At 54.5% G+C, this 19,036-nt stretch overlaps 1 protein-coding gene across 15 annotated transcripts in view; it reads left to right on the top strand.

Moving 5' to 3' along the window:
• GRIP2 (glutamate receptor interacting protein 2) overlaps positions 1 to 19,036 on the top strand; it is a 135,082-nt gene that overhangs the window by 66,402 nt on the left and 49,644 nt on the right. For 3 of the 15 annotated variants that reach the window (XR_011994307.1, XR_011994304.1, XM_026016930.2), the window contains exon 1: positions 10,244 to 10,539. The exons of 11 other annotated variants lie outside the window; for them this stretch is intronic. Coding sequence is in view for 2 of the 4 variants with exons in the window: in XM_026016930.2 (XP_025872715.2) it covers positions 10,485 to 10,539 (55 nt within the window). In the remaining 2 variants the exon portion in view is untranslated. Of the gene's footprint in view, positions 1 to 10,243; positions 10,540 to 19,036 lie in introns of those variants that run through there. One more of the 15 variants, XM_026016926.2, reaches the window with a different exon arrangement.

Raw genomic sequence — 19,036 nt, 5'->3', positions numbered from 1 at the left:
TGAAACTCTTGCTGTCTCTCTCTTTAAGATTTTATTTATTTATTCACGAGAGACACACAGAAAGAGGCAGAGACACAGGCAGAGGGAGAAGTAGGCTCCCTGTAGGGAGCCTGATGTGGGACTTGATCCCGGAACTCCAAGATCATGCCCTGAGCCGAAGACAGGTGCTTGACCACTGGTCCACCCAGGCACTTTTCTTTCTGTCTCTTGATTCCCTGGATGCCACATGACATAGCAACCCAGAGGCATGCAGTGTCCCCAGGGAAGGCCATGGCACTTAATAAACTCATTTAATCTAGCCATGATGGATGGTTGGCTTCACTCAACTGGAACCCACATGATAGCAAGGACTTTGAATAATTTGTAGCCAGGATTCTTTGTGAGGGCCTGCCCTCTTCTTCCCTGTAAATATTTTGTCAGTGTCCTGGAACAAAGATAAAACAGTTCTTGGAGCCAAAGGTCCCGGGTTCTAACCCCAGCCCTATCTCATTGCTGGGTGACCTAGAGCAAGCATTTGTCCCATGTTGAGGGGGAATCGAGAGGAATGGAATGTGTCTCCTGAACTAAAGAGTGTAGCTGGCCTCAGGCAGGACCAGCAGCCAGCAAAGAGCAGGAAAATGCCTCACTGAACAAATAGATGTTGAGCCTCTACTCTGTGCTGGAACTGGGCACAAGATGCATGTGGTCTCTGTCCTGATGGCGCTGACACTCCAGTGGGGGAGGGAGTCAGCTAATAAATAAATACAAGTGGAAAGTGGTTTGTCAAATGATAAATGCTAAGGAAAAAAATAAAGCAGGGAAGAGGGTAGGGGGTGCTGAAGAGTGGGGTCTGTGCCTTTCCATAGTCACGGAGGAGATGAGACAGAAGGAGCGAAGGAACTCCCCCTGAGGCCTCCTTTTTTAGGACACTGATCCCATTCATGGGGGACTCCACCCTCATGACCTAATCATGCATGGCCCAAAGGCCCCACCTCCCAATACTGTCATCTTGGGCCTTGGGTTTTCAACATATGACTTTTGGGAGGACACAGACTTCCATCTGTAGTTGCCACTAACAGCCGTGTAACCTCGAGTCGCCTCCTTTCTCTCTCTGTACTTGAGGTTGGGGTTTTTTGTTTGTTTTTAAAGATTTTATGTATTTGTTCATGAGAGACAGAGAGAGAGGCAGAGACATAGGCAGAGGGAGAAGCAGGCTCCTCACAGGGAGCCTGATGTGGGATTCGATCCCAGGACCCCGGGATCATGCCCTGAGCCAAAGGCAGACGCTCAACCCCTGAGCCACCCAGGTTACCCTATGGTTGGGGTCTTGAGGGTGAAATGCTTGGCATGCTAAAGGTTGTGCTGGTGATGAGGTGGATGGGGACAAACCCCGTTCCCCCACCGTGTATGCTCCTAGTGTGCCATACACCAGGATGGGGGCACACACACCTGCTGAGCACCGCAGGAGGGGGCAGGGTGCTGCTCTGACATTGCTCTGTCCCTGGGCCTCATAGGCACCTGCTCCCCCAGGGCAGTGCTGTGATGGTGTCCACTTACAGCCTAGGATTTGGGGCCCAGAGCAGTGAAGTGTCACACAGCCCCTCTGTGTGGGGGTTGCTCTCCTGCCTCTCCTGGTCTGTGGGCCTTGGGGCACAAGGTCCACCCCTTTAGGAGGGGAAGGAGCAGGCAGGCCCTCCAGCCAGTCCCTCTGTTGAAGGATGGACCCAGCCTTTGCCCCTTTCTTTCAATTCTTGCCTCAGCTCCCAGATGTGGGTCTCACTGGCTAGTGCCAGGGGGAGAGAGTGGATGTGATACTAGCTCCTACCCCTGACCTGGATGAACCTTTGCAACCCCGACGTGCCAGGCGGATTTCCACGGGGAGAGGAGCCCTGGGTCGGGGAGGGGTCCTGTCCCGTCTGCCTCTATGTCCAGGCACCTGGGCTGTGCTGCCTGCAGAGACAGCTACATGGTGGAAAACAAGGTGGAAGGGCCCCCAGGCCAGCCCTTCGGGAAGCTTGCCTGAGCCTGGCTGTGGGCTGTGCTGTGCCCCCCAGGGCTTATTCTGCTACATTCACTGTAATTCATCACACCCACCCACACACTCACGCAGAGACCGTAACAGAGGCGTCTGTGTTTAGAAAGAACAGCAGAGTGGGTATGGAGGTGGGCTTGGGGCCAGCTGCCTGGGTTTAGGCTCAGTGTCGTGTGACCTTGGCCCCTGGCCCTGCTCCATGACCCTTGGTCTTCCTGTTTCTAACATGAGGCTAGTCATCATCCCCACCTCATGGGGTGACAGAGAGGGTTATTGTGTGCAGGAGCTGGAACAGTGTCTTCTGCGGAGCAATACTTAATAAATGCTAGTTTTTTAAATCCCCATTTTGCAGACAGGAAACTGCAATCTGAAAGCCAACACCGGGTGCATGATTAGAAGATAGGTCTTGTTCACAGAGCCCTCGCAGGCCTCAGACTTGTGTTATTTCATGAGGCTGTCACAAGCACCTGGTGCCTGGGTCATGTGTCCCCCTTTAAGGACACAAGAGCACCTGGGCCAAGCAGCGCAGGATTGGAACCCAGCTCTGGCAGACTCTAAACCTCCCCACCAGGCCGTCCTCCCGCTAGGACTGGGTGGACAGCTGTGAGGAGTGAGGCCCAGGAATCAGGAATCAGGGTAGAAGGGGCAGCTGGTGCTGGCCTGGCCATAACGGAGCATTTCTGTAACCTCTGCCCAAGTGCCCCACCCCTTAATCTGCATACTCGTTAATGTGCCTGCCCAAGCATTTGCTCCTAATTATTGCGCCGTGAAGGCAGAGCCAGGAATATTCACAGGCATGCCACCTGTTTCCTGGCAGGTGGCCCCATTGGTACACCTGTCAGACAGCCGCCCTGGCCCATGCTGAAAATGCTTGGTGGCATTTTATTTCTTGGCTCAGAAATGTCTCAGAACTCTCAGACAGATGAGCTGCTTCCCCTGGCAGGGGTTGCATTCTGGCTTTTGGCCTGGGAGGGAGGGTCTGATGAAAGTGAGGGTCTTTGGAGAAGGGAGGGTCTTTGGAGAAGGGAGGGTCTTTGGGGCTGGGCTCTGTTGGAAATCTCTCCTCTGCCGCTCAGAAGCTGTGTGATGCTGGAGCAGTCACTTTCCCTCTCTGCACATCAGTGCCCCATCTGTGTTCCAAAGGCAGCAAGGAAGCTGTGATTCTCTACCCTTGTACCCAAAAAGTTTCTGATTCAGCCACAGTTGTTTTAAGCTCCCCAGGAGATATCACCTGGGATAGGGTGGGGCTGGATGCCTGTAGAGGCTTGAGCTCTGCGCCTGGCTTATAGTATGCACCTAATAAAGGCTGATTCCCTCTTGTGACACAAGCCCAGCCCTTACCAGTTTATCGGACGTTCTTACCTCTCTTGTCTCCATAGAGCAGCCTGATGATTGTCTGAGTTCTTTTTTTTTTTTTAATTTTTTTAATTTTTATTTATTTATGATAGTCACAGAGAGGGAGAGAGGCAGACACACAGGCAGAGGGAGAAGCAGGCTCCATGCACCAGGAGCCCGACGTGGGACTCGATCCCGGGTCTCCAGGATCGCGCCCTGGGCCAAAGGCAGGCGCCAAACCGCTGCGCCACCCAGGGATCCCCCGATTGTCTGAGTTCTTAATCATGATCCTCATTTCCCAATGGGAAACTGAGGCCCCGAGTGGAGAGGGGACCACATGGAGAGCAGGGGCTGGCATCTCAGCTAGCCTACTCTTTCTTGACCCCAGAGCTCTTGCTCCGGACCTGAAGAAAAAACTGTCTGCCATTGTGCCAACGTGTAACCCTGACCGAGGAAGGCCAGAGGAAGGGGGATGGACCTTCAGAAGAAACCAGATTCTGCCCATGGCATCACTGCTTCTGCCCCCCACCCCGGTCCAGTGGCCTCTGGTGCTCCCCGCCCTCCAGCAGGGGCTTCCTCCCTGCATCCAGCCTCCCCCACCAGCAGCCAGAGGATGGTGCTAAATCACAGTCAGACCATGTCTCTCCTTTGCTCCAAATGCTACGGTGGCTCCCACCTCCCTCAGAGGAAAGCCAGAGTCCTTAGGAGGCCCTGCATATGCCCCATCTCCCATCTCTGGTGTACCCCCTCCTTCCTACCCCAGGCCAGGTCTGCTTCCTCCCTCCTGGAGCAGCGCATATCCTCCCCCGCCCCCCTTTTCAGAGTTTTTTCAAATGTTGACTTCTCAGTGAGGGCTTTTATGACCCTTCCCCATTTATTTTTATTGTATTTGAAAATTTTATTTACTTCTAAGTGACACATATAACACAGGAATACCCCTGGGAGCATTTTAAAGGCAAATCTCAGGCTTCTTTTTTTTTTGTTATTGTTCCATCTATATCTTCAACAGATAGACTTTTCCCTAAATAAAATTGCAAGAACAGCATCAACCCAGCAGAATGAAGCAGGAGTCCTCCAAGTCAGCGGATACTCTGGCCTTGTACGGTTTCCTCTGTTGGCTCCCAAATGTCTTGGCACACTGGGTTTATTCATATCAGGGTCCAGCTAAGGTCCCCAGGTTGCATTTGGTTGCTGGGCCTCTTAATTCTCCTTTAATCTGTAATAACCTCCTCCCTTCCCCCCTGCCCATTTTTTCCCCCACTCTAATTATTTGTTGGGGAAACCGGGTTGTTTGTCCTGTGGAAATGCCTCGTGGTGTCATTTCATACATTCTTCTGTCCCCTGTACTCTCTGTCAACTGGTATTTGAGTCTAAAGCTGGATTTGATTCAGGTCTAATTTTGTAGGCAGGAATATGTCACGGATGGTGCTGTGGGCTTCCTTCCACATCCTATCAGGAGGCACATAATGCCAGAATGTTCCACTTTTGGTGATGCTAAGATTGGTCCAGGGGTTCAAGGGCTGTCTGCTTGTCTCTCCATCATAGGATCTCTTTCAGCCTCCCACTGATGGTCAATAGCTTACCCTGTATCTCATTAGGACCGCAAAAAGGTGGTTTTCCAATTCTGTGATTTCCTCTGCACTTACTTGCAGTGGTTTTTCTGCAAAGAATGACTTTCCCTTATTAGGGTTCCCCCCCAAAATACCATTCATACGGGAGGACAGGATAAATGCTTTATTTTTTGCCTTCATTTTCTGTTTATAGAATAAGGAACTGGTGCCATAATGACCTCCAAAGGGGCCAGTGAGGTTTTTTTTTTCTTCCGAGAATCACAAGCACATGGATTTTTACAGCTTTGCAGTCATTATTCTTTCCGATGCTCAAAGTGACCCAGAGTCGGCCAGTGGGAGCCTCCGCGAAGCTGGCTGGTTTCTGTGTCCTGTCAGCCTTTCCCCTATCAGACTTTGAGCATTTCCTTACTTTCTGGCGCCACGAGATTTTCCAGGATCATCTTGTACTTTCCCCTTCACAGTCTTGGAATCAGCCACTTCTCCGAGGAGCCCTGGGGGGCTGTCTTAGTGGGACAAGGTGTATAGAGACCACAGTCTGGATTCCGGGGAGACCACCCCTTTATAATCAGCAGCGTTTTTCTCTCTGTACCCCGACACCCTTCACCCTTCTCTGTTTATTCCTAGCATGTTTCAGCTCTAACATATTGCAACATTTACCTAATTATTACATTTGTCATTTCTTCTCTGCCTCTCCTGCTAGAATATCTGTGAAGGCTTGATTTTGTTCATGGCCGTACCTCTGGGCTTGACACACAGAAGGTGCTTAATAAATGTTTGTTGAATGAGTGAATGGATGGTTGGTGGCCCTCATCCTCTCCCTCCTCCAGCCTGGAGAAGTGGTGAAGAGGGGTCTGCCCCCCTACACCCCCTCTTCTGCACGCAGAGCCTGGAGGCCTCCGTATTATTCAGATCCGCAGAGCTGGGCGGCAGAAATGTCACCACTTGGCCCACAGGGAAGAAAGGGCTGGCTGAGAAGATTAAAGGCATGTCTGATGAGATGCTAATTTGTTTCTGGAAGCAGGTGGGGTGGCAGGAACCCTAGAGTCTGGGGCTTTGTGAGGCTGAGGCAGGAATGGAAAAAGCAGTATCTGAGGAATAGAGGCTGGTCCGCATCCCTTTGTGATTGGTGTCCTTCTCTTAGCCCATCCTTGAGTCCTGTCAGCTCATTGTTGAGAGTGGTCAATGCCCCTGTCTTTGAATCCCGACCTGGCTGCCTCACAGTGGCTGTGTGACCTCAAGCGATAGGAGGAACCTCTCTGGGCCTTGGGACAGAGGAAGCAGGATGGCACCTGGCGGGTGAGCACAGTGGGGATCCTGGAGTGTAACTCAGGGAGGGCTAGAGGATGGCAGAGACTTGCCCAGGCCCACACAGTAGTCCAGGGCCGGCCTGGACCCAAACCCAGGCCCCCTGGCTCTCCCTCTGGGCTGATCTGCTGTTCACCCTGGTTGCATCTCCTCTAAGAGGCTCTGTGCTCTCCCACACTCTCCCTGCGGCTGCCGTTTCTGTGAAGGGAGCCCTGTGAAAATCCGGGGACCATGGAAGAGGGGCCCGTGGCAGGATGCAGCTGAGATAACAGACAAGCGTCAGGTGCCTGGAAACCAGAGCCCCACTACTGACTGTGCTGTGTGCCGGGCCTGCCAGGCAGCTGCTCGCTGGAGGCTAGGAATCTGTCACTCCCTTTGTGCTGAGGCGCAGGGGCCAGGGGCTGCCGCTGAAGGCCGCTGGGGAGCGTGTCAATCCATGCGTGTTCTTCATTCATTCGTTCATTGTGCATTTGCTGAACCCCTGATTTGTGCGAGAATCTGGGACTCTGAGATGAGGAAGGCCCTGGATTAGCCAGGACTCCTTTGGGTCCAAGTTACCAAGAACCCAACCCAAACTGGCTTAAGCCAAGAAAGGAATTTATTGTTAAAGCAACTAGAAAGGGGTATTACCAACTTAAGGTGTGGTGGGTCCCACCCAAGTGCCTGATGTCGAGAGCCTTGCTCTTCCCTCCCCTCTCTCTCTGCCACCAGTAGCTCCAGACTGACACCCCTTCTCTGCATCCCTGTGCCACCACCACCACCCCCGCCCTGCCACCAGAGGAAGGAATTTTCCTGAGTCCCAGAATAGTCTTTCATTGGGTTGACTTGGGTCGTGTGCTCATCCTGAGCCCAGTGCCATGGGTGGGGTGGGAGGGTGCTGTCAGCAAGGTCTGGGTCAAGGGCTCTTCCTGGAGCTGAGTTCTACCCAGACCAAGTGCAGGGGGGCAGCAACTTCCCAAGGAGAATGAGTGATGCTGCCAGAAGAAGAACAGGAGGTAGAACCACAGAGGTCCACGCAGGTGCCAGCTGTCAGAGGCCTCGCTGCTTGGAGGAGTTGGGCTGCATGTGGGCAAAGGAGGTGCATATGGAGCACCTACTGTATACAGAAGGTATGCAGATGCTATGATATGTGGAATCATCATAGATTCCCATCTCCTGCGTTCAAATGGGGTCAGAGACTCAGGGAGAAGCAGTATCTTCAGTTAGGAGCTCCTAGAGTACAGAGACCATGTGCTCCTCAGCTCTGCTCTTGGGATGGCACTCAGCACAGCACCAGGGAGCTTCTCAGTAGGACCTGGGTCTTCAGGGCCCCATGGGCCTGAGTGACTTCTGGGTATATCCTGTGCCTCTAGACGAGGGGCAACCCATGACCCCTTAAACCTGGGAAGAGATGGGGAAGTAAACCTACTCCTTCCCATAGTCCTCCCTTTTGGGCCCCCACAGTGTGAAGGGGCCCACTTGTAGGGACCCTTGGGTTGGGCTCATCCCCCTTGGCTCCTTTCCTGTAGGATTAGTTCTTTCCCAGGCCGCCACTGCAGCTCACCTGCCCTGCTCATTTGCCTCAGGCACCGAGGTCTCTCTGAATTCCACTCAGACTGAAATTGGAGCTCTGCTACACCTCACAACAGCCATCTTAGTAATGATGCCTATGTGTATCACCTACTGAGCACTTACTCAATGCCTGGTACCATTCCAGGGGCTTTATGTTCACTTTAGCTCATTTCATCCTTACAACATGTGAAGTATGTACTGTAATTATCTCCACTTTGTGGGTGAGGAAACTGAGGCTCAGAGAGGTTAAGTGACCTGCCCTGCCATGCAGCCTGAAAGCAGTCGAGCTGGGATTTGAACCCAGGCGGGCTGGTTCCACAGTCTGTGCCCTCTAGCACTCTCGTGACTGCACTCCATGGCCTTTCACATCCTCAGGCCCTCTGTGCCGGGTGTCGTGGACGGCCCCATCCTGCCCTCGGAGCCTCCTTTCTTCATTTGACCCAGGGCAGTCCTGGGGGCAGGTGAAGCAAGTTACTGCGTCCATTTTACAGCTGAGGAAACCAAGGGTCCCCTCCCTAAGGCCACACAGGTGGGGGGTTTCTGAGCTCGTTCCATCCCCAGGAGTGTGTAACCCCAGTCTCAAGGCTCCAGCTGTGGGCCTTTGAGCCTGTGGGGGGTGGTGGTGGTTCTGAGGTGGGCAGAATGGAACCTCCAGCTGGGCCCACCCACATCGCCATCCATATGTGGGTCTGACCCTGGGGACGTCCTCACCCCTCGGGTTGGAACACTTGCAGGGCGTCCTCCAGGAGATACTGGTGACGGGAATCCCTCCTAGGCCAGGCCACTGGTTCTCTCCCCGCCTTGATGGCCCAATGCTGCCTTACTGTGCAGCCTTATTTATTTCTGTACCTTCCACGTGTCCATTTCAGCTGGTCCCAGAGATTGCTGGGGCCATTTGTCTTCTCACCAAAGGCATTGACGGAGGTGGGGAACAGCCTCATCCTTGGCCAGAGTTCTTGCTCTGGACTCGGATTGTCTGGGCTCCCGCCCCAGCTCTGGTGCTCAATAGTGCGTATGATGCTGGGCTGGCAGCCTCACTTCCCTGGACTAAGTCGGCAGGGTGCTCAGCATGGAGCCTGGCACACTGTAGGGGTATAACAAGAGCCTCGTTATGGCCTGAAAGTGGCAGTGGCATAGTCTGGTGGTCATAACAGCCCCTGTTTGGCTACTTGAGTGCTGGATGAGCCCGCGGCTATCTTGTACCTCTCTCAGCCTCAGTTTCCTCATTTGGAAAATGAAGATGACCCTAGGACCACCCTGGTGGACTATGATATTCGTGGAAAGCACTGGATTCCTGACTTTCTTGTCTGACTTCAGCCAGACCATCTCCTCAATTGCTTTCCCATCTCCACTCACACACAAGGGTTGGGCTCCCTGCAGAATAATCGTAGTATTAATAATTGTTACTGGATGCCTGGGTGGCTCAGTCGGTTGAGCATCTGCCTTCGGCTCAGGTCATGATCCCAGGGTCCTGAGATGGAGCCCCACACGGCTCGCTGCTCAGTGGCGAGCCTGCTCCTCCCTCTACCTGCTGCTCCCCCTGCTTGTGCTCTCTCTGACAAATAAATAAATAAAATAAAATCTTTAAATAAATAGTTGCTATTTATTATTTATTAAGCACCTACTGTGTGCCAGACTCAACTAAGCACTCCTTGCACAGGATTTCATACAGACCCCACCCTATCAGAGACAGGAGCTAACTGTTAGCCCCATTAGTCAGATGAGAAAACAGGCTGAGAGGGGCGCACCGAGTCAGGATACAAACTCAGGTCCGTCCATCTCCAAAGACTTGTATCTTGGGATTCTTCCCCTCACTCTCTGTTTGCTAGGTCAGAGCTTTTTCTGTTCGGCAAGAGGAAGGGACACCAGATGCATTTATTGAGTCCTTGCTGAATGCCCAGAGTTCTCATTGGTACTTCCATCCACTCCACTCCATCAGCCAGCTGGGTGGATTCTCTCGTTATCCCATGTTTCAAACAAGCGTCATCGTAGAGATAAGAAGTGGAGAGGCAGGGCCTAGGTCTCATTGTTTTACACGATGACTCCATCAGATGTCTGTGCTGACTGTAGGGGGCACGGGACAAGCGGACCCTATCCTTTTTCTGGGAGCTCCCGGTTTTGGGGGTGGATAGACCATCTTCACCTGGTATGAAAAGCATTATTGAGATCCAGCAGGCAAGGACTTCCAGCATGCAGGGATCTGTGAAGGCTGAGCAAACATTCTAGGCAGAGAAGTTCAGTGGAGCCAAGCCAGACAGAGCAGGTGTTCCAGGTGGAGGGCCCTGTGAGTGCGAAGGCCCGGGGGCATCGTACAGCACAGCCTAGGGAGGGCGGGAGGGGGCGATTGGCAGATTTTGGCAGAGGAAGGGGTGGACTCGGTGAGCACCTTGGGAGGAAGAGGACTGCGGGTGGGGGCGGGTACCCTGTGAAGGCTGGCCGCTGTGTTCAGAACGCCCTGGTGCTTCTCTCCCCAGGCTGGGGCTGCAGTGGAGGAAGGGACTTGCTGCCACAGATGCCACTGCCGATGCCACCGCTGCTGGCTCTGGGGAGGATTATCTATTTTAGCAACTCGGGAGGGTGGAGGCTGGGAGCGCCCAGACTGCCAGTTAGCACAGGCGGCTCCGGAGCGCGGAGGAGCACTGGGCTCCAGGAGCGCAGGAGGCTTGGGCAGGTGGTGTCCGGCCCTGCGCCCCGAGGGCCCGAGGGGGGCGATGCTGGCTGTGTCTCTCAAGTGGCGGCTGGGCGTGGTGAGGCGGCGTCCCAAAGGTACCGAGGGGGCCGGGCATGGGGCCACCCTGCTGCCTGCCCAGGGCTGGGCAGCTGGACCTGGATGTGGTTATAGGCAGAGGCTGGGGGCCCCTGGGTGGGGGGGACCTGGGGCCTCCCTCCCTGCCCCATCTCTGCCTCCGCCCTGTCTTCTGGTGCTGTTTGGGCTTCGTTTCGGTGCTGGGTCTCTGCATCTGTACGTGTGTCTGGCTGCTCCCCGCCCGGCCAGGTCTGCCACCTTCCGTATCTCTCCATCTCTGCATCTCTCTGTCTCTGCGTTGTCCTCCCACTGCCCCTACCCCCTCTCTTTGTCTCACTCAGTGTTTCTAACTCTCTGTCTGTCCACCTTTTTTCCCCCGAATTGTTAATCTAATTTATGGGCTATATTGTCTCCTAATTGCTGTCCTGTCTCCCCATCTTTCTCTCTGCCTCTCTTTCTTTCTCTGTCTCTCGCTGTCCCTCTTTGTCTGCTTCTCTCTCTCTCATCTTTGGTTCTCTCTGCCCCAGCCTGTTTTTCCTTGTCTTTCTCTTCCCCTCCGTCTTGCTCTCACCTGTCTCTCTCCCTCTGTGTCTCTGTCACGGTCTGTCTCTGCATCTGACTGTCCCTCTCCCTCTCTGCTTCCCTGGGCCACTGTCCCCTTCTTTGCCCCTCTCATGTGGCATGTCCCTGACAGTCTTCTCTTTCCCCTCTGTTTGAGGCATGAGGCTGTCCTGGTGGAGCTGGGCTGGCAGGGGTGCTATGTGTGTATGTGTGTGTGTGTGTGTGTGCACGCACGTGTGTGCACACGTGTGCACACGTGTGCATTGAGGGCCAGCCTCTGTATGTGGGCATTTGGGGCAGGGGATTGATGGGTAAAGGCAGAACTTGACCCTGGGTGAGATGGAGTGTATGCTGAGCCCCATTGTGTACAAGGTCCCATCCTGCCCCGACAGCCCTGGGAGGAGGCTCAGGATGGGGGGAAGGCTGGGGTGGGAGTCGGGGTAGAAGGAGCCTTGAGCTGGGCGTCAAGCTGCCCGGACTGTGTGACCCTAGGTTTCACCTGCAGCCCCCTTGTGCTGCCATCGCTCCATCTCCAACATGGAGGGGAGGTGGGAGATTGTGAATTCACAGGTCCTATGCTGCAGGCCTCAGAACTAAGAATAATCACGCTGCTAATATAAACAACAGTCACTGACATTAATTCAGTGCCACTGTGTGTCAGGCAATACATTAACTTATTAATTCCTCACAACAACCCTGCAAAGTTGGTCCTGTCCTTATCCTGATGGTGCAGATGGGGAAACAGGCACAGAGAGGTTAAGGAATGTACTCAAGGCTACACAGGTGACATACAGAGGCTCTCTCGAGCCAACTCTCATATGTGCCATGAACATCTTCTAGACACGGAGGAGCCTACATAGGGAGGGGCTTCCCCAGGAATGGTCAAGGGGTAGCAGGGTCCTTGGGGCCTCAGGGACTCTAGGCTCTGCACCGGCCCATATGCTGGTGGTCTGACATCCCAGAGGTCTTTGGAAGCCTCTTTCACACAACAAAGCAGTCGAAGCTTGGAGAGTATCAGGAACAGAGTCTCCCTTGGGCTTCCCAGGGACTCCTATGTTGGGAGCATCTCCAGGGGAGAAGTCCCTCCCCCTTCAAGGCTGTTGTCCTCTTCAGGTCCACACACCCTGAGAACCTAGTGGGATTCTCCCAGGCTGGAGGGATAGACAGATACATCGATGAGGACTGCTCCAGATTTGAGCTTCCCCAGGATTTGGAGAGTAGCCAACTAAATACTGTGGCTCAGGTTCTGACCCTTTGGAGACTCAGGAAGTTCTTGTATTGTCTCCAACAGACTGGATTCACATTCTACCCTGGCTCTTCACTTCCTGTGTGGCCCATTAAGAACCTATGTTTCCCATCTGTAAGATGGACCCAAGAAAAGCCACCCTCCTGACATTGCAGTGATGATTGGGAAAGACCAGGGCAAGGCCTGGCACACGAGACACCTGGCAATTTTGAATTCCTTCTTCTCATCAGAGGCCTCGCTGCTTCCTCCCCTCGCCCCCCACCAGGGTGGTGGTGTCTGGGACCAGCAAACCCCTAACAAAACAGAGGAAGGCACATCCTGATTGGGGGCACGCCATGCACTGGTGTGTACCAGGCTCCTGTCTGACATCGCTCTGCTTCTTTGTGGGCTGGGGTGGAGGGGTGAGGGTGGGAGTGGGGCTCTGATGGTGGCACAGGGAACTTGTTTGCCCTTATAGTGAGCCTCTGCATCCATTTATAAAATGTAGAAGCTCAAAGGAGAAGGATTTAAGAGATTGGGGGAAGGAAAGGTGTTTCTCCAGTCTTCATTTTCAAAATATTGTTGTTGCTGTTGTTTTTTTAAAGATTTATTTATGGGGCACAGGGACACCTGGGTGTTGCTCTCTCTCTCATGAATAAATAAAATGTTTAAAATAAATAAATAAAAGATTTGTTTATTTCAGAGAGAGAGAGAGCGCACAAGTGCACAGTGAGAAGGGGCAGAAGGAGAGGGGGAGTCTTAAGCAGATTCCCTGCTGAGCACAGAGCCAGATGTGGGGCTAGATCCCATGACCCTAAGATCACGACCTAAGCGGAGAGTAAGAGTCAGAAGCTCAGCCAACTGTACCCCCCAGGCTCACAAAATATTGTTTTAAATGCCTGAGAACACATCTTCCCATTTCTAGCCCATTATTTTCTAATAGGCCCCTCTGCTTCCCATCTTTTCTGGGTAAGACTCTTAAATTCCTCACCCTGTGATTGCTTGAGAGGGGGGTCCCCGGGCCACCTGGCCAGATGAGACCCGTCCTGGGTCTCTCCGACTGGGATTTGAGGCTTTGCTCAAGTCTGGGGGCTGGACTCCCCCTGCAGGGTGAGACTGGGGGAAGGAGATGTTCAGTCCTGATTCTACTCTCCCGATTTGAGTCTGGGGTCCAAGAGGAGGGGGCACACCTCCTGCGCATGCACAGATGAGAGCGCACCTCTACATGGTCAGGGACAGCCCTGACATGTCATTGCTGCCCATACCTGTGCAGTGAGGAAATGCTGGTCTGGGGAGGAGAGGGGCCTGTGGCACTGGCCTGGTGGCAACACACCCATGCTAGACCCCAGACATTCCCAGGACTTTCCCAGGGGTGGGGAAACCAGCCCCTCCCCGCCTGGGCCTTCCTCCCTAACCTGGGCAAAATGACACCCCCACCCCCCAGAAGATTCCGGGAGGTCAGATCAGTGAGGTTTCCTTCAGGGCTGCCTTGGGCCTCTGGGGGCATAAGATGGTCATGTTGGATTCAAAGAGTGGGGGATTTAATTTGATGTGTGTTGATGTGAGGGAGGCAGGATACACAGAGCACAGGCCGTGGAGCCAGATGCTGGCTATAAATCCAGCTGTGCAGCTGGGCAAGTGCCTTCATCTCTCTGGACCTCAGTTTTCCCATCTGTAAAATAGGTTAATATCAGAACCTTCCTTGCAAGGCTGCAAGGACAACTGAGGTGAAACTTTCAAAAGGACTTGGGGGTGAGGGAAATGACATGTTGATGATGTTGGCACTTCAGTGGGGTGAGGTATGGATGGGGATGGATGGGTCCACTTGTACCTGGAGAAGAAAGCAATCTTCTTGCTTGAGGGAGGTCAAGGAAATCTCCCAGAGTGGGGTTTTTAAGGATGAGTAGGAGTTTGTGAGGCAAAGGGACTAGCTTGTACAAATACCTGGAAGCTTCAAAGACCTGCCTCAGGGAACTGAGAACTTTAGTCAGTGTGAAAAGTGTAAGGAGAGAAGGGAGCCAAGGTGGAGGAGGCAGGAGACTGGGGGGCTTGGACTCTGTCCTGAGGTCAGTGGGAGCCATGGAAGGTCCTTGAGCAGGAGAGAAGGGAGGGCAGCTTTGAGTGTTAGCACAGGCTCTGGCTACAGACTACAGGTGAGGATGTGGGGAGGAAGCTGGGTTGGGGTCCAGGTGAGAGGTGAGAGGTCTAGGGCGACAGTGGGCAGAATCGATGGATGTGGAAGCAGAATAGCCTTTGCCATTCGCTCACTCAGCAGATGTCTGTTAGCACCTGTTATGTGCTACGTACTGTTCTGGGCTGTGGGGGCACAGTAGGGAACAAGACCAACCTGACCCTGTAGAGCTAACATTCTGGGAGTGACAGCAGCTGAGCAAGGAAAATGCATGGCAGTGATGCATGCTGTGGAGAAAAATGAAGCAGGAAGAGGGAATGGGGTGTGTGGGTAGTAGTGTGCAGTTTTAAGTGGGGTGTCCAGGCAAGGCCACGCTGAGAAGGTGACCTTAGAGCAAAGCTCTTATGGAGGTGAGGGAGATTGTGTGGCTGTCCAGGGGAAGAATGTGGACAGCAGAGGCCACAGCCAGTGCAAAGGTCCTGAGGTATGGACATGTTGGGTGTTCCCAGGCTGGCAAGGCTAGAGCAGGGGGGCTGAAGGGGGAGGATGGAGGAAATGGGCTCAGTGAGGTTCTGGGCCAAGGTGGGAGAGTTGATGTGTTGGAGGAGCAATGGGCAATTTTAGGGATAATGAGGTTATGCCAAGGTTAAGGATAGAAATCCTCCTGCCGGCTCCAGGGCGCCTCCTGGGCATAGGGAGGGGCTGTGCCATGCCCTCCTGAGCTCTGTGTGCCTGTGCCCCCTCCATGGGACGCATCCGTGATGAATTATTTACTCCTTTCTTCCTTCTGTAATGAGGCTCTCTCGCCTCCACATCCGGCTCCCGGCATTTCTCAGTGCAGCAGCTGCACTGGGGTCGCACATCTGACTCCAGTGTGGAAACCAGCCCCTCCCCCCCGTGCACGAACAGCACCCAGCTCTGCCCTCCTCGGTTCCGGGGCGGAGGAGGGCAGCAGAGGTTCAGATCAACCACTGAGTCTCAGAGACCTCGGCATTTCTTCTTCTTCTTTTTAATCAAGAAGGCAGAGATAGGTGCCAACCTCTGGGCCTGTGCTTTGTTCCCCAAGTATTTATTGAGCACTTACTGTCTGCCCGGTGCCATGCCAGTACTTCACATGTACTCCCTCATCCTCACAATAGCCCTGTGAGCTGTGAACTAATTGCCCCACTTTGCAGGTGAGGAGACTGAGGCCCAAAGGAGATGTGACCTTCCAAGGTCACGCAGCTAGGAAGGAAAGGGAATCCGTGCGCTGCCCGAGCCCTGCGGCCTGCCCGCCCGCCCCCTGTCTCACCACAGGGGCATTCCTCAGGGGCCTGTCATGGGCTGCCCGAGTGGGGCTGCTGCTCTGTGTCCCCAGGCTCCTCGAGGTGCCCCGCCCTCCCGCTGCTCCCCGTGCGTCAGGACAGCCCCGCAGCGGTGCCCCGTTTCTCAGGGTCTCTCCCGCCCCCCACCCGGCCACCACTGCCTGGGTCAGCGCCCTGGCCCGTGAGGGTCGCTCCCGCAGCGCACGCCCCCAGCTGACCCCGGGCCTGGGGAAGTCAGAGCGGCCCTCGGATAGCCGGGCCCTCCCGCCCTGCGCGTGTCACCCCTGGAGCCAGGGCTGGTTTTGTCACCTAATATCCCAGCACCGTCTCCACTTGTCAGCTCGAATGCTCGGTCCAGACGGAGGACCTGCCTGTCTTAATTACCCGGATAATTGTGAGAGCCGTGGGCCTGTCTCCCTCCCCGAGCAAACAGCCCGATGGAGCGGAAACAACATCCCTTAGATGGGAGATCGCAGCTGACCGCCCCTCCGTGGTCCTTGAGCCTGCTTATTCCTGCCCTCAGTTTCCCTTCTGTGGCCCTGCTGGGCTCCCCGGGGGCCGGGAGCCCCCTCGCTGCCTCCCCCCCCACACCCATTGGATCTCCTTGCGCTGACTTTCTCTCCAGCCCCCGCATTTCCCTGCCTTGGCCGAGGTGACGGTGACTCATAAGCAGATGTGTGGGCAGGTGGGCGGGCCTGGAGGGGGGGCTCTCATAGCCACACAACTGGGGCAGCTGGGGTCCCCGTGGGTGACCTTGGGCAAGGTCCCTGCCGCTGAGTCTTGGTGCCTGTGTGCGGAACGGGTCTGTGGAGGAAGGTTTGTTTGAGGTTTGGAAGAGGCTAGGGGTCATTTAGAGCCTCCACCGGGGACTAGGTGAGGGGCCCCAGACTACCCGGGGTCGGAGCTGACACAGCCCCCCACACACACCAGAGATCACAGGTCCAGCTCTGGCTCCAGCCCACATGCATACCCCTATTTTACACTTGAGAAGGTTGGGGCCACTTTTGCTCAAGGTCACCCAACCAGTCAGAGGTAGAGTCAAGACCTGACCCCAGGACCCCGCTAAGGCTCCCATGGCACTACTGCCGGAAGAGGGAGTGCTAACAGGCTGGGAGGGGACAGTCTAGAATGTTCCTCACCACTTGGGTGGCAGGCTCATCTGGGGGTAGATGGGCAAAGGAGAGGGTGTGGCATCTGGTGAGTTGATAGAAGTGGGATTGAGAGGTGCCTGAGGCTGTTGGGAACCCAGATGAGGCATCCAATCAGCCGGCTGGAGGATCAGGGAGGGCTTCCTGGGGAAAGAGACGGTGGGCCGCACTGGGGGGACTTGCAGCGCTTGGTCAGGCAGGTGAGGGATGAGGGAGGGGGCATCCCTGGGGGACCATGAGTGTGAAGCCAGGAGGTGGGAGGTGGAAATGGCTCGGGGTGCGTGGTGCTGGGGATGGGGGTGGGTATGAAGCCGGAGAGGTGGGTAGCCGGTTCTGGACTCGGGTTGGCAGCCTCCCAGTGGTTCTTCCTAAACAGCGCTGAGGGGCCGTGCGGCGTGAGAGGCCTCAGCTGGCCGGCAGCAGGCACTGGCCTAGAAATCTCAGGGTCAGGCCTTGTCCTCAAACAAGTGGCCTCTGCCGGGTTCCACCCCCAGCCCTGCAGGGCCCCTCACCCTCCAGCTCCACCAGTGGGAGCCCTGTGGCCCGGCTCTGTGGTATACTCATGAGCGGTGCGGGGACCCTTGCGTGGACCTTCCTAGTTACCACCCTGATGCCTAGTTCCACATCAGCCCCTGACTCTAGGGCTCCCTGTCAATACTCAGGTCTACCAGGAGGGCACGAAATAAAATGAGGCTCTCGCACCAAGCCCTTCTGAGAATGTGTGTCTACTGGACTGTGATTATTATTATTTTTTTTTTTTGGACTGTGATTAAGGCTTTGGAGCTAGACACCCAAGCTTCCTCTTGTAAATTTCCGACTGTAAAAAGAGGTGATCATCCCAGCCTCCTGGGCCATGGCCTGGGTCCAGACGTGGCATCTGACTCTATGCAGGGCAGTCCTGGGGCCCTGGGAGGATAATCATCCTCGGGATAATGGAGTGACTTGACTCATCTGTTAACTATTCAGGAATAGGATAGGGTGCTTATGAGGTGGGGAGCTCCCCATTTGTGGAGGTATACTAGCCGTATCAAGCAGCAGAAGGAAAAAAAAAAAAACAGCAGCAGAAGGGACTTCTATGTTGGGTTGAGGTGTTAGAGGAGATGAATTGTTGGTTTCTTTTCCAACATAGCAATCTAGGGATTATGTATAATCATCATTTATTTCTCATTCATTCATTCTAGCACTTACTGCATGCCAGGCCCGCCCCTGGATATAGGGTTGAAATCAATGAGCAAGATAGTCAAGGGTCCCCTATGGAAAAGAACAGGTCAAGGTGGGCTTCTTGGTGGAGGCAGCATTTAGGTTGGGTTCTAAGGATTTTTATCCTTAGATGGGGACCGGTGGGAGAGTTCCACAAGGAGGGAAAGGCCCATCTGGAGGACTCAAGGAAGGAGCACCTGATTTTGACAATCTGACCCTCAGCCCATACTAGCTAGAGGCCTTGGCCAAGTGTCTTCTCTTCTCTGGACCTCAGTTTCTCCTCATCAAATGGGAGAGCAGGGCTTTTGAAAGATTCCATAAAACACTAAACATCAAGTGCTGGGTACCCAGTAGGCACTTTATCCATGTTTTTTATCCATGTTAGCCCCTTCTCTTAGGGGCCTATGCATTTGGACAAGGGTTAATTCTTGACCTAGAGGATGGAGGGTGGGCTTCCAGGCATCGTGTTTGCCACAAGGGCTGAATCTGGGCCCAGGGCCAGTCTCCCATTCCACTTGGTCACTTGAGGGCACAGGTCGAGGGCTGTGCCCACCCCTCCCAAAGCGTCAGCCATTGCCAGCTACAATGGGGTGTCATTGTAATCAGACTCCACTATGCGGAGGCCCCAGCTGCTGCTCCTGGCAGCTTGGTCCCAGGCTGCTGCCCTCTGTGCCTATCCCCCTGCTCAGCATCTCATGGCGGGCGGGGGGGCTCAGGAGAGCCCACTCTTCCTTCAGTGTCATGCGCGTGATGGCCACAGTGCCAGGAATGCTCCGTACAGTGCATTCCCTCCTCGGGACCCAGCCGCACTTGCTGGGCCAGCCCACCTGCTCTTTGGGGCCTTCTGACCCCAGCCATGCTGGTTGGTGCCTTTCCCCACACACACTGTGTACCTTTCCACCTCCCACCCTTTGCCTAGGCAGTTCCCTCTGCCTGGAATGCCCTTCC

This window comes from Vulpes vulpes, chromosome 9 (genome assembly GCF_048418805.1).
Source record: "Vulpes vulpes isolate BD-2025 chromosome 9, VulVul3, whole genome shotgun sequence".
In the NCBI taxonomy this organism is placed as follows: domain Eukaryota; kingdom Metazoa; phylum Chordata; class Mammalia; order Carnivora; family Canidae; genus Vulpes; species Vulpes vulpes.
The sequence above is the reverse complement of the archived record's forward strand: the minus strand, read 5'-3'. Positions and strand labels throughout refer to the sequence as shown.